The sequence below is a fragment of the Pongo abelii genome, chromosome 1, assembly GCF_028885655.2.
Source record: "Pongo abelii isolate AG06213 chromosome 1, NHGRI_mPonAbe1-v2.0_pri, whole genome shotgun sequence".
Taxonomy (NCBI): Eukaryota; Metazoa; Chordata; class Mammalia; order Primates; family Hominidae; genus Pongo; species Pongo abelii.
In genome coordinates this window covers 111,645,380-111,659,968 of record NC_071985.2, presented here as the reverse complement: position 1 = coordinate 111,659,968, position 14,589 = coordinate 111,645,380, and the positions used below count along the sequence as shown (strand labels likewise).

Here is a 14,589-nt window from a genome sequence, read left to right as displayed (position 1 = left end):
TCCTTTCCCCTTACCTCATCCTCCCAATAGAAAGTTGTAGCATAGTTCTGGCTGAATCAATAGTCAGTGTTTACATTAGTATTACTGTGTAAATGATATCCATTGAGGAGCCAAGTAGTATATATTGATTATTTCATGTCTTTAACAACCCTTTGTTTATTGTTAAACTATAATTTATTTAACATTTTACTTTGTTTACTATGTACCTATCTTCAGCTTATTTCCTAAATGTCAGTTCTGGCAAATGCCTATTAATATTTTCTCTCAAATGGTCAACATATCAGATAATCTTAGACGATAATTTTTCTTTTCCTGGAAACTTGCCTCATTGTCTGCCAAGTCACTTTTTAGTCACTAGCACCACCTGCTGACTCTTGATGAAGTGGAAAGACAGAATTATGATTCACGGGGTTGATGTCTTAAACCGGAAAATCTTTCTGTGGTCTCTGACTTTGAGAATGACATTCTGGAGGAAGGAATGTGGTCCTTGTCATAGGAGTAGCGGAGAATATAAAATCACTAAATAAGCTCCTTCCTTTGTTCTGTCATCCTCTTCGTTTGTATGTTTCCTAGAAGAAGGAAAGTCTCTGTTGTAATCTTCCTTATGCTATGGTCATTCTAACCCTTTTGTCTGATCTACCAAGAAAAGAGAGAAAGATGTGCTACTCATTAAAAGAAAAACAAAACTACAGCTTTATTGAAGTATACTTAATGTATGATAAATTGTACATATTTAAGGTGTATCATTTCATGGGTTTTGACATATACAAATATATATGTCTCCATGAAACCACTGTCACAATCAAAATGATGAACATATCTATCACCCCCATGAGTTTCGTCATGCCCCTTTGGGTTGTTTTGAGACAGAGTCTTGGTCTGTCGTGTAGGCTGGAGCGCAGTGGCGTGATGTCGGCTTTGTGCAACCTCCACCTCCTGGGTTCAAGCGATTCTTGTGCCTCAGCCTCCTGAGTAACTGGGATTTCAGGCTCGTGCTACCACACCCAGTAGAGACAGGGCATTTTAGTGGAGACAGGGTTTTTAGTGGAGACAGGGTTTTTAGTAGAGACAGGGCTTTTTATTAGAGACAGGGTTCTGCCATGTTGGCCAGGCTGGTCTCAAACCCCTGGCTTCAAGTTATCCACCCTCCTAAGCCTCCCAAAATGCTGGGATTGCTGGTGTGAGCCACCGCACCCAGCCTACTTCATGCCCCTTTGTAAGCCATCCCTCCTTCACTCTGCCCATTCCTTAAGCAACCATTGATCACCTTTTCTCACTATATGTTTGCTAACATTTTATATATTTTTACAGTCCATGATCTGCTGAAGATTTTTAATAATTTGATATGAATGGAAGCAGATGGTATATACTCTTTTTTTTTTTTTTGCAGGGCGACAGCTTTTTTCACGTGCATAATTACTTTGAGATTTATCCATGTTGCGTGTATCAGGAACTGATTTCATTGTATTTCTGTCTATTCAATTATGTGAATTTACTACAATTGGTGTATCCATTCACCATTTCAACATTGAGTTGTTTCCAGTTTTTCGTTATTACAGATGAAACTGTTATAAGCATTTGTATATAAGTTTTTGTGCAGCACATGTTATCATTTCTCTTGGGTCAGTACCTAAGTTTGGAATGTCTGGTTTGTATGGTAAGTGTACACTTACCTTTTAACGAACTGCCAAACTGTTTTACAAAGTAGTTGTACCATTTTACATTCCCACCAACAGCACATGAAAGCTCCACATTTTCCCAACATTTTGTATTTCATTTAACAGTCTTTTTCATTTTAACCATTCTAGTGGGTATGTAGTATTTTTTCATTGTTGTTTTAATTGGATTTGTATTTCCCCAATGACTAATGATGTTGAGCATCTTTTCATATGCTTATTTTGAGCTACCTATTTAAAAATGCTCCATTAATAATAGGGCTAGTTGGGCTGGGCATGGTGGCTCATGCCTGTAATCCCAGCACTTTGGGAGGCTGAGGCGAGCAGATCACTTGAGGCCAGGAGTTCAAGACCAGCCTGGCCAACATGGTGAAACCCAGTCTCTACTAAAAATACAAAAATTAGCCAGACATGGTGGCGGGCACCTGTAACCCCAGCTACTTGGGAGGCTGAGGCAGGAGAATCACTTGAACCCAGGAGGTGAAGGCTGCAGTGAGCTGAGATCACACCTCTGCACTCTAGCCTGGGCAACAGAGCGAGACTTGCCTCAAAAAAAAAAAAAAAAAAAAAAAGAAAAGAAGGAAAGAAAAAAAAGTAAGGCCAGGCGCGGTGGCTCACGCTTGTAATCCCAGCACTTTGGGAGGCCGAGGCGGGCAAATCAGGAGGTCAGGAGATCGAGACCATCCTGGCCAACACGGTGAAACCCTGTCTCTACTAAAAATACAAAAAATTAGCCAGCTGTGCTGGCAGGCGCCTGTAGTCCCAGCTATTCAGGAGGCTGAGGCAGAAGAATGGCGTGAATCCCGGAGGCAGAGCTTGCAGTGAGCGGAGATCGCACCACTGCACTCTAAGCCCGGGCGAAGGAAGAGTATTACATGACAGGTGTCATCAAAGAATTTCACTTACCAGTTGGCTGTGAAATTCTTCTCAATTCACTAGAAATTCCCACACCTGAGGGATAAAGTTACTCTTTTAAGAGAACCAATACAAAGAGTATTTCTTCAAAAGGATGTTTTGAGTTAAAATACCTATATTTTCTGTGAAGTGAAGAGATAGCCCTGGATATGTCTCTTCCCCTAATTTTTTTTTCATTACAACACATTATTTTCTCCATTAGCTAAAGGTTACTTCAGAAAGCATGGAGACAGTGCTTTGAGGGAATGGCAGAATGGCTGTGGTCGTTAAAAGAGGTGGAGAGGAGGGAATAGAGGATAAAGAATTGCAGGAGAAATTTGAAATGGCAGACCAGATAGGACACCTTGTCTGGTAAGTACTGGCCAAAGTTGTCCCTTGGTATACAAAGGGATTGGTTCTAGGACCACCCAAACCGTGCAGATACCAAAATCTGAGGATGCTTAAGTCCCTTCTATAAGATGGCATAGTATAGTATTTGCATATAACCTATGCACATTCTCCCGTTTCCTTTTTTTTTTTTTGGAGACAGAGTCTCACTCTGTCGCCCATGCTGAAGTGGACTGGCTGACTCTCGGCTCACTGCAACCTCTGCCTCCTGGGTTCAAGCGATTCCCATGCCTCAGCCTCCCAAGCAACTGGGACTACAGGCAAGCGCCACCACACCCAGATAATTTTTGTACTTTTAGTAGAGACAGGGTTTCCCCATGTTGGCTAGGCTGATCTTGAACTCCTGGCCTCAAGCGATCTGCCCACCTCGGCCTCCCAAAGTGCTGGGATTACAGGCATGAGACACTGTGCCCAGCCTGGTATACTTTAAATATTCTCTAGATTACTTGTAATGCCTAATACAATGTAAATGCAATACGAAAAGTTGTTGGCCGGGCACGGTGGCTCATGCCTGTAATCCCAGCACTTTGGGAGGCTGAAGCGGGCGGATCACCTGAGGTCAGGAGTTCGAGACCAGCCTGGCTAACATGGTGAAATCCCATTTCTACTAAAAATACAAAAAACTAGCCCGGTGTGGTGGCGTGTGCCTGTAATCCCAGCTACTCGGGAGGCTGAGGTAGGAGAATCAATTGAACCTGGGAGGTGGAGATTGCAGTGAGCTGAGATCATGCCAATGCACTCCAGCTTGGGCAACAAGAGCGAAACTCCATCTCAAAAAAAAAAAAAAAAAGTTGTTATACTGTATTTTTATTTGTATTTTTTATTGTTGTGGTGTAATTTTTTTCCCAAACATTTTCTTTTTCTTTTTTCTTTTCTTTTCTTTTTTTTTTTTTTGTGATGGAGTCTTGCTTTGTCGCCTAGGCTGGAGTGCAATGGTGCAATCTCGGCTCACAGCAACCTCTGCCTTCCGGTTTCAAGTGATTCTCCTGCCTCAGCCTCCCGAGTAGCTGGGATTACAGGTGCCTGCCACCACGCCTGGCTAATTTTTGTATTTTTAGTAGAGATGGGGTTTCACCATGTTGGTCAGGCTGGTCTCAAACTCCTGACCTCGTGATCCACCCGCCTCAGCCTCCCAAAGTGCTGGGATTACAGGTGTGAGCCACTGCACCTGGTTACTTCTCAAATATTTTCAGTGCGTGGTTGGTTGAATCTGTGGATGCAGAATTAGTAGATACAAAGGGCCCTACTGTAATATTTGTTCAGGGGAGTATTGTCAGGTGTCAGGGACTGAGAGGAGAGGTAGAAGATAATGGTGAGTACTTGATTAGGGCAGGGAGGACAGGCCCTCGGTTATGGAGTACCTGAGCGGGGAGGATGAGACCAGAAACGGGGAAGATATTAAATGTAAAAGTTACCTGCTTCATAATTTTGTTCAGAGCAGCATTGTTACTTTAGAGCACCCTCACCTAGAACAGCATTTCTTCTCAGTCTTTCTTCTACAAACTAGATTCCTTCAACTTTGGGCTTTCCCTCCTTTTCCAACTCTCTCTTTTTGGCTTTATATGAGAATATGAGAAGAGAGTAGGTTTTTTTTGTTTTTTTTGTTTTTTGTTTTTTGACAGTCTCACTCTGTTGCCCAGGCTGGAGTGCAGTGGCGTGGTCTCAGCTCTCTGCAACCTCTGCCTCCTGGCCCGGGTTCAAGCAATTCTCGATTCTCATGCCTCTGCCTCCTGAGTAGCTTGGATTACAGGATTACAGGCATGGACTATCATGCCTGGCTAATTTCTTGTATTTTTAGTAGAGATGGGGTTTTACCATGTTGCCCAGGCTGGTCTCAAACTCCTGGCCTCAAGTGATCCGCCCACGTTGGCCTCCCAAAGTGCTGGATTACAGGTGTCAGCCACCACGCGCAGCCTCAGAGTAGCTTTTGTGGTGACATCGACCACCACAGCTCCCCTTTTAGAATCTTTACCAGCTCCACAACCAGAATCTTTAATGGCTGTCTGCTTCCTTGACAATATAGTATAGTGATTAAAAATTAAGTTTCGGGATCCAAAAGGCATAGGTTAGTTTCTGGCTCTGCCATTTGTTAACTGTGTGACTGGAGGCAAGTTTCCTTATATAAAAATAGAGATAAGAATACCACCTTCCTTAGAGCGCTATGAGAATTAAGTCAATATTTTAAAAGTGTTTAAAACATTGCCTGGCAGATTTTAAGCTTCAATAAGTGTTAGCTATTAATCAAATTTAAACCCCTTACCCCCTTTTTAAGGTGCTTCATAATCTGGCCTCTGCCCATCTAACCTTCTTTCCCGTTACTCCTTGTCTACTGCATTTGAGTTTTGCTCATTTCCTTGCTGTATCATGAATCTATGCATAACTCCAGATGGTTTTCATTGCCTGGAAGATTGTTAACAATTTGAATCTTATCCAGTCTTCAAAGCTCACTTCAAATCCCATCTTCTCTGTTACCTTTTATTATTCTTATTACTTTAGTTCAAATCTACCATCTTCCCATCTGAACGCACCATACTGTAGGATTTAGCGATTAATTACACACTCATCACTCTTTCATGTGAATTGGTTTTGTCTCTCCAATAGCCTGTAAACTCCCTGAGACAGAAACAGTATCTGATACTTCCGAGCCCTCTTTCAGTGGAGTGAACACATTGCATTTACTCCATTTCAAGCATCTGTAAAGAGATTCAACATAGGCAACAGAGGATGGTGTGAAGAATTTGTAGCTTTAATAACAGATTAGTTAGGGGGTAGGGATGATATTTCTGTCCTACCTGTGCCATTCTTCAAAAGCAGAGACTTCCTTCACCTAAGAGCTAGACAATGTCTGCTTCATTTTCAGACCAAGAAAGCAGAACATACCTTACACACACATATTCATCAAATAGACTTCTTTCCCTATTTCTTCCTCCTTTGAGTTTCTTATGGCTAATGATCATGTCTTCTGCTTTCAGCTCTTGCCTCTTAAAAATCTCAACCCTTAAATCTTTACTGATCATTAAAACCTTCATGACCTCTAAGCTTATAAGGGTGAAATCTGCAGTAAATGGATTAGAACAATTTGTTTACTATAAATGGGGCTGGAAAAATTGGTGAAGAGCCCCACAGAGGTCCGGAATGCAGTAACCTTGCCCAGAATCCTTATTCTGTGATAATTTCGACCCTGGACTGCAGCCTCATCTGACTCTGGATAATGTCATTGTTTCATGTGTCTCCTAGGTCCTGCTTCCTTTAATAATTCTTTACATTCTTCTATGCCAATCTGTATCCCCAAATCATTTCCAAACTAGTAATAGGACTGATGGCCTCCTTACTGAATGCAAAGCCACAGAACAAAGAGCCCAGAAAGGAGTGGGGCTAAGAGGGTTGCTGAGGAAAGAGGAACCCCAGCATCTGAGGGGAAGAGATGCAGCTTCTCTAAGTCTGGCAGGAAGGCTCGGGCATCCTCCAGTGCTGCCTGAGCTGCCACGGTAAAGTTGGGATCACCAGAAATTAAAACATCAAAGACACAGGAATGGAAGTAGGCATCTTCCACTGGAAGCCCTTCCTTGCACAGCCGTCTGGCAGTATCAATGGTTATAGCTCCCCGACGATTGCGCTCTGATTGAGAGAGTCGCTGACTTGGAGGGCACCCCCCAACACAGAGCTGCAGGTCCTGTTCAGCTGAGAAGGCCATGGCCACATCCTCTGCTACCTTGATGGAGAAGGAGAGCTGCCCAGCTGTCTGCCGAATGATTATAGTTGTGCCAATGTAGGCAGCTTGGATCTCCACATGGTTCCCAGAGTTAGCAGTTTGAATCGACAAACTGGATCCCCCAGGTCGGTCACCTCCATTGATAGAACCATCTTCAAAGGCTACAGGAAGATTATCCACCTCAGCCTGATAGACCTTCTGATCAATGCATTCCTGCATGTTCTTAAATATGATGGTGAGCTGTGAGGACAAGAGGCAAAACAGTTCATTTTGGGTTCAGTGCATCTTCCCCCCAATCAGACCTCATACATAGTTAGGGATCTGATCCAAGTAGAGATGCAGGACTACCATGGCCCTCAATCCTTGATCCCTTCTCCCATTTACGTTCCAGTATTACCTCATCTCTACTTAACCCCTCTCTCTACTTAATCTTGGCAACTTCCTAGGAGAGGGAAAAGTTTCCCTTCTGAAACTCCTCAGGTCCGCCCTCTCCGACTGTCTCTTCAAGGTTTTCTGCATTTGAGTCAAATTCCCATCAAGGGGAAGTGATTTACAGCACCAAGTGTTTGGTAGAAGGGAGTGATTCGAGATGGGGGAGAGGTTGAGGAAGAAAAGGGAATTAGGGAGCATTGCTGTTGAATAGTGGGGATGGGGAGGAATGGTGCCCGTGGAAGAATCTCATGAGGTGGATCGTAAGGAAGATTGAGTGCCTGACCTTCCGGGTGGCGGTAGCGTTGGCCCCCAACGCCATGGGGGAGCTGGTGGCTTGGACAAAGAGGAAGTCGTTATCCAGTAGAGGCCAAGCTCCTTGGACACGGCATGTGTGAAAGTGGTGGTGGAAACTGCGCACATGGGGGTCCCCGAAGGAAGCGCAATGCAAGAACCCCGGGGGACGACCATGCAGCCGGGAAAACCGGCCTTCATAGTCACAAGGGTCCGGGGCAGGGAGGCCGGAGCCCGCGCCTGGAAGGGCGGGGCCCCGGGGCGGGGGAGGGGCTGTAGGGCCCTGGCGCGAGCAGTTGTGCTGGATCATCAGGTCTTCGATGCCATGTACCGCCGAATGGAAGGCGAGGTCCCCGCGACAGGTGCGGGCGGTGCGCCGAGTGCAGAGCGCATAGGAGCGGAGGGCTCGACAGAGGCCGCCAGAGCCCACCCCTCCACCCCGGCCTCCTCCTCCTCCTCGAAGTGCTCCTGATGAACCCCCACCTCTAAGGCTCAGAGTGGACGACACATACTCAGCATTGCAGCGGAGGATCTTGCATTGAGAATGAGCTAAAGACAGAAGGGAGAGGATTGTGAGACGGTCCTCAGACCTCTGCTCTATCGGAGTGTAGTTTGCTCATAACTCTTCCAAATCTCATCAGGGGATTCCAGCCTTCCTAAAACCTAACTAGGGCCTTCCCCGGCCCCCAACCCCCTAGTCCCTAGTTCTCTCGGCTGTCTTACTAAAAATGTGTAAGCCCGCCACATCTCTTCTGCCTGTCGACCAAGGGCTTCCCCAGTGGCCTTCCCCAAACTGAACGGGAAATAAAATATTAGCATTTGAGAGCAGGGCGAGTGATCGGGACTCTCAGCGCCTATCTCTCCTCACTCATTCAGGCTCAAATGCCCACCCCTACATAGCAGCCTACCCTCTAGATTTCCCCAAACCCTTCCCTGGCCCTTCCTTACCATGTCCACAGAGGAGCAGCAGGAGAGTGAGAGTGCTTAGAGTTGGGGGACTGCCATGGGAGGACCTGGGACTAGGGGACTGGCCTGGCTCCCCCATACCTATCCAGCCAGGTTTCCCAGGCGCCGGTTCTTCCCAGCTGATGACCCTCCTACCTAGTGAATTTTGACCGGAAGCCCTGTAAGTGACTGAAAAAAGAAATTTGGCTGGACATGGAGAGAGAGAAGAGTTGAAGATTGGTAAGGATAATGTGAAGTGAATCTGGGGAGATCAAGAAAAGGATGAACAGACTGGAATTTGGGGAGATTGGTGTTCCTCAAACTATAAGTGTGGCAGTTAAGCCTGTTTGCCCTGTTCCTGTGGCCACTTTTAGGGCCCTTGTGCAATACCCCTAGGTGGGGGTGGAGGGAAGGTTGAGTGAACTCAAGGGGGCAGAGTCCACTGTATTGCTCCATTCTGAGCTACCAAACAGCAGGTATGTCAAAGATGGAGGAATCATGGGGCTAGATCAGATACCAGTAATCCTAGTGGGTACCCTAATAAAATTAGGACCTGAAAATATTTCAGAAACATACTTCTTATTTGTCCCTCTCCCTTAGGAGGAGATGCCTTCTAGGAGTCATACATTTCTTTTCCTCCTTTTGTGTCAGAACACAAGAAGGAGTAAGGATGGCATACCCATCCCCCCTAGAATATCAGTATTCAAATGAAAAGGAAACCAATCTCTTTTCATCAGCTCTAGAGAGCTGCAATTTTAATCTCCCTCTCTCATGGAATAATGGGATGCAAACCAAACATGCAAATCAATATTTGTTTTTTCTAAGTCAACAGTTCTTGTATTTTCTCAAATTTCACTGAAGAACCACTCTTTCCATTAATCTCTCCTTTTCAAATTCTGAAGTTCTCAGTCTTTTATGAGGACAGGAGTTGGAGAGGGGCTAAATCCCTCCTGCCTAACTCCCCTATCTTATGGGTAAGGATATGATTGGGGAAAGAGTCCTGCAAGAGGGAGAATAGAATGGAGGGACTAGAGTTGTGGGGAGAAATCATTTACAAGGAGCAGCCCCCACCCTTGGAATCTCAATGTGAAGGGCATTGCTAAGTGGGGGCAGGATAGAAGGGTGTCAGTGACTCATCATCTGAGGTCATATTTGGCCTTGGTAAGAAAACTACAGAATAGAGGACATAGGGAACTCATTCTAAAACTTCATCAGAAGTCTTGAGGTAATAAGGTAAAGAGAGGGCTAAGACTGCCAGAGGAGAGACAGAGAATTAAACTTCAAATAGCTAGAGGCCAGAGGCCAGAAAGAAATAAGACAGAAAGAGAAATGGAGATTGGGGCACCTTGGTAGGGAGAGATCCCAGCATTTGGATGAGAGACATCCAAGTAGGTGTTTGTAATTTTATAAAAGTCTAACTTCAGTATAAAAGCTTATTAAAGGAATTGCAATTTCATTTTGACTTACTGTTTCCAGAGGTCAGATATTACTCTGCTATCCAATTCTCCAGTCATGATTCCCTACTCTGTGGGTCAGCTCCAGCCAGGGGGTCCTCCGTCTCTTTCTCCATGTCTCCCCCAGGTCCCCAGGCCAGCTGCTGTCTCACTGAGGTCAGGGAACCAGAGAAGGTTTGGTATGGGGGGAAGGGGGAGTATATGGCTGGCCAGAGTACTGGACAGCTGAGCAGAGAGGGAGGTGGCTACTGAGTTGACGGTTTTAAAAATAGCTAAGTCCAAAATTCCAGGAACGTTGGTGGGGGTAGGGTGTGGGAGTTGGGGGAGTGGGGAGGGTTGGAGGATTAGAAAGAATATGGAGTATTGAGTACTAAGTCAGGGAGGGAGGAGAGAAATATGACAGACAAGTCGGATATCCAATTCCAGCTTGTGTGACTCTGTGGTCACTGCCTACTCCAGGCAGCCCTCCGGCATTTTCAATAATGATGAGCTCCTGGCCTTTAAAAATTACAGTGGGCAGTTGGATACCTTTCATTTACCATGTTCATCCCTGCTATGCTGAATATTACATTTAGGTTCTACAGATAGTATCTAGGAGGTAGCTGACTTTAAATAAGATCCATAGCAGAGGTAGTTCATAGTCCCTCCCCTATCTTTGCAGAGTATTTCAGAAGGACGAAAAAAGCCAGCTGTCCAGAGAAGAAATCTGAGCTGTGAGTTGCTTAGGATAAGGGTTTGTTCAGTCTATCCAGCTCAGATCCTTGCAGCTGTCTATCCTCCTACCTACTCCATTTTCATTACTTTAGTTTGTACAGTAATTCGTCTTCCTCTCCCTCATGAATACACAAAAAATAAAGGCTCCTGAGTTGCTTGGAGAGAAGGCTAACAAAGGCAAAGAGGTGAAGAAAGAATGGAAATAGAATTTTTCTAAAGAAAGAGTTGGAGAAATAGAAAGATTCAAAAAGATACTTTTCCTTCCTTCCTTCCTTCTTTTCCTCCCTCCCCCCTCTTTCTTTCCTTCCTTCCTTCCTTCTTTCCTTCCTTCTTTCCTTCCTTCCTTCCTTCCTTTTGAGATGAGGTCTCACTATGTTGACCAGGCTGGTCTTGAACTCCTTGCCTCAATGAATCCTTCCATCTCAGCCTCTCAGAGTGCTGGGATTACAAGTGTGAACCAACATGCCTAGCCTCAGAAAGATACTTTTATGGAATAACATAATTTTGTGACCTTAAAATATTGCAAAATCTCAGCACTTTGGGAGCCGAGGCAGGAGGGTCACTTGAGCACAGGAGTTTGAGGCTGCAGTGAGCTATGATAGCGCCATTGCATTCCAGCCTGGGCAACAGTGAGACCCACCCCCCACCCCCCTTAAAAAAGAAAAGAGATACTGCAACTAAGGGATTTAGAGCCATGTCATGTTTTTGCAGCCATAGGCGTATCTGAGATCATCATCTTTTAGTACTTGCCAAGTGAAATTAACAGAAGGACCGATTCCAAATAGGGTCACTGTATTAGGGTTCTCTAGAGGAACAGAACTAATAGGACATATATCTATATCTATATCTATCTATATAGAGATCTATATATATGTATATAGTGATCTATATCTGTATCCATGTCTATCTATCTAGCCATCTAGACTGCCCATCACCAGTCTGCTTTCTGTCTCTCTAGATTTTTTAATATTTATATAGATATGGATATCTATATAGGTAGATACATATATAAAGGGGAATTTATTAAGTATTAACTTACACGATCACAGGGTCCCACAGTGGGCTGTCCGCAAGCTTGAGGAGCAAGGAGAGCCAGTCTCAGTCTCAAAATTGAAGAACCTGGAGTCTGATGTTCGAGGGCAGAAAGCATCCAGCATGGGAGAAAGATGTAGGCTGGGAGGCTAGGCCAGTCTCTCCTTTCATATTTTTCTGCCTGCTTTTTATTCTAGCTGTGCTGGCAGTGGATTAGATTGTGCTCACCCAGATTAAGGGTGGATCTGCCTTTCCCAGCCCACTGACTCAAATGTTAATTTCTTTTGGCAACATCCTCACAGACACACCCAGGATCAATACTTTGTATCCTTCAATCCAATCAAATTGACACTCAGTATTAACCAACACAATCACTAAGCCATCTTTACCAGTTGACTACTTTAATACAGAATCTAGAGGCCTTCATAGCACTCTTCTCAGGTATATATATGAGACAAATATTTTTTTTCTCTCAACCATTAGAGGACATATCACAAGCAGTTTCATTATAGAAATGTAAAATGCATCTAACCAAACTATTCAAGTGACTTTAAAACATAATAATTTGACTATGACAGCCCAAGTGGGATATACTATAATGCCGGAAAATAAATGCAAAAATATTTTTAAATAGCCATATTATAGTGATAGTGTTGGTATTGTTATTCTGAGATTATTTTAGTTATGAGATAAAACAAATGATTAATAATGTTGGTATCTCTGAGAACCAGAATTTTTAGTGTGGAATAAAGAGATACATATTTACTATTGATGAAGTTAAGAGAAAACTCTGTAATTCTGAATTTAAATTGCAAATATAACTCTGAGCTCATGGTTTATTTTATCCTTAAAATTTTCCTAGCTTTACCCTAAAAAGGCCTGGAAACAATGATCCAGTAAAAATAAACACCTCTAGTACTCAAATTGTGCTATGTAAACACCATTTTCTGTTAAAAGGAACCAACCAACAACTCCTTGGATAAGTGGCTGATTTCAGGTTTGGGGCAGGTATTGTCCAAGATAGGCAAGGAAGCTTTCAAAGAGCGTTAGGATTGTAACAAAAGAACTTAGGAGCCAACTAGAATAGTTCCCATTGGCCAAAGATGGGACAATTTAAGTATCAAAATGGATACTATCTGCAATGGATTGAAATTCATAAAATATGTTTAAATCCATGAATTCACAATGATACTTAAAAATACAAACCCATTGGTCATTGTTGGAGAATGCTGGCAGATCAACTCATTATTTTAAAAACTGCTAGTAATTGGAAAGAATCAAGTATTTATCCTGGTTTTCTTATGGGAACTGTATCTCAAGATGAGGGGGAAATTTCTCTTTATAGAAGCATTCCGGTAAATAATTGAAGAAGGGATAATATAATTAGAATATCTTCATTTTGTAAACCCAAATGAATTAATATATCTAGGCAATGGTCAACAGTGACTGTGGCAGGGCACAGTGGCTCACACCTGTAATCCCAGCATTTTGGGAGGCTGAGGTGGGAGGATTGCTTAAGCCCAGGAGTTCAAAACCAGCTTGGACAACATAGTAAGAGCCCCATCTCTATATAAACAAAAAAACAGTGGCTGTTACTTATGATGAAAGCAGAGATAAACATGTTTTCCTGATCATAGAGTACATAACTCCACCTTGCATGAAGTAGCCATACCAAAAACAAACAAGCAAACAAACAAACTTCAGTCTGAATCTGATTAGAGCTAACTACTAATTTACAGGAAATACACGAGACATTAAATGGTACCTCAAAGGTGCAAATTCAGACTTTGTGAATACTCTACAGGACAAATGACCTGGGTTCGTTCTTTCTTTTCTTTTCCTTTTTTTTTCTTTTGAGACAGGGTCTCCCTCTGTCACCCAGCGGTCTCGGCTCACTGCAACCTCCGCCACCTGGGTTCAAGTGATTCTCATGCCTTAGCCACCTGAGTAGCTAGGATTACAGGCATGCGTCACCACACTCAGCTAATTTTGTATTTTTAGTAGAGATGGGGTTTTGCCATGTTGGCCAGGCTGGTCTCGAACTCCTGGACTCAAGTGATCCGCCCACCTTGATCTTCCAAAGTGCTGGGATTACAGGCATGAGCCACTGCGCCCTGCCAATATGTTCTTATATAAATATGTATGAATTACACACACACACACAAATATGTGTGTGTGTGTGTGTGTGTGTGTTCTTCACATAGTCAATTGATATTGGAGAAATTTGACCATTATCTTTGTCAAAGCTCATTAACTAAACACCACTGGAAACAAATCTGTAGTCAAAAAAGTTAAATCTACTGGCTTGCTGTAGCAAGGGAGAGAATGTCCCAAAGGAATTATGGGTCCATTTCCCTAAGGAGAGGTTAAAAGGAACCTCTTATAGAGTTTCAGCTTCTGTTGGATATTTCTGAACTACAGTTTAGAATAGTGAGGGCTGATTTTGCTGTTTGTTTGTTTGTTTGTTTGTTTGTTTTTTCCTAGTCTCTAAAACTCTGAATGAGGACTAATTTGGGATTGAATATTGTTAAGAAGTGGGGGCGTTTCAGTGATTGGGTGTCTAAATGATTCTTGTCTAGGAAGCAAGAGGATTATAACCCAAATTGGTAAAGAGAAAAAAAGCATTAGTTACTCATGTTAGTCTGAAGAGGGGATTATCTGGTCATTTTTGTGGTAGCAGAGTGGTGTGTCGTCTCTCTTTTGTTGAGAATACAGTTGTGGTGTGGCTCTGATAAGCCAAGAGATAATAACTGCCAACCTAGACTTCCATACTCAGCTAAAATATTATTCCAGAATTAAAAATAAGTAAAACATTTTCAAACACACCAAAACCTGAAGGAATTTACCAACAAAGATTCTTTTTTTTTTTTTTTTTTTTTTTTTTTTGAGACAGAGTCGTACTCTGTCACCCAGGCTGGAGTGCAGTGGTGTGATCTCAGCTCACTGCAGCCTCCACCTCCTGGGCTCGAGGGATCCTCCCACCTCAGCCTCCCAAGTAGTTGGGACCACAGGTGTGCACCACCATGCCAGG

The 14,589-nt window shown here is 43.4% G+C and overlaps 2 protein-coding genes across 3 annotated transcripts in view; both read right to left on the bottom strand.

Moving 5' to 3' along the window:
• LOC100447686 (neuroblastoma breakpoint family member 12) overlaps positions 1-14,589 on the bottom strand; it is a 2,265,351-nt gene that overhangs the window by 532,437 nt on the left and 1,718,325 nt on the right. Inside the window, 1 exon segment of the mRNA XM_055078592.2 lies at positions 10,626-10,645. Coding sequence (XP_054934567.1) covers positions 10,626-10,645 — 20 coding nt within the window.
• HJV (hemojuvelin BMP co-receptor) lies at positions 5,704-9,965 on the bottom strand. Of its 2 annotated transcripts, XM_009245088.3 has the most exons (3): positions 8,362-9,033; positions 7,406-7,962; positions 5,704-6,930 (listed from the first exon to the last, which is right to left on the bottom strand). In XM_009245088.3, exons 1-3 carry the CDS (start codon positions 8,456-8,458, stop codon positions 6,307-6,309), a joined length of 1,278 nt encoding a protein of 425 aa, XP_009243363.3. In that variant the 5' UTR covers positions 8,459-9,033; the 3' UTR covers positions 5,704-6,306. The 2 variants fall into 2 exon arrangements, with proteins under 2 accessions (XP_009243363.3, NP_001127195.1); NM_001133723.1 differs by lacking the exons at positions 7,406-7,962; positions 8,362-9,033 and adding an exon at positions 9,826-9,965.

Bases quoted from the DNA above. Each gene is read 5' to 3' on its own strand.
- HJV (XM_009245088.3), bottom strand. From the start codon at position 8,458: ATGGGGGAGCCAGGCCAGTCCCCTAGTCCCAGGTCCTCCCATGGCAGT. The intron at 7,963-8,361 runs GTAAGGAAGGGC...TTCTGTCTTTAG, and splicing joins GCTGCTCCTCTGTGGACATG to CTCATTCTCAATGCAAGATC. The intron at 6,931-7,405 runs GTCAGGCACTCA...TTGTCCTCACAG, and splicing joins ACGCTACCGCCACCCGGAAG to CTCACCATCATATTTAAGAA.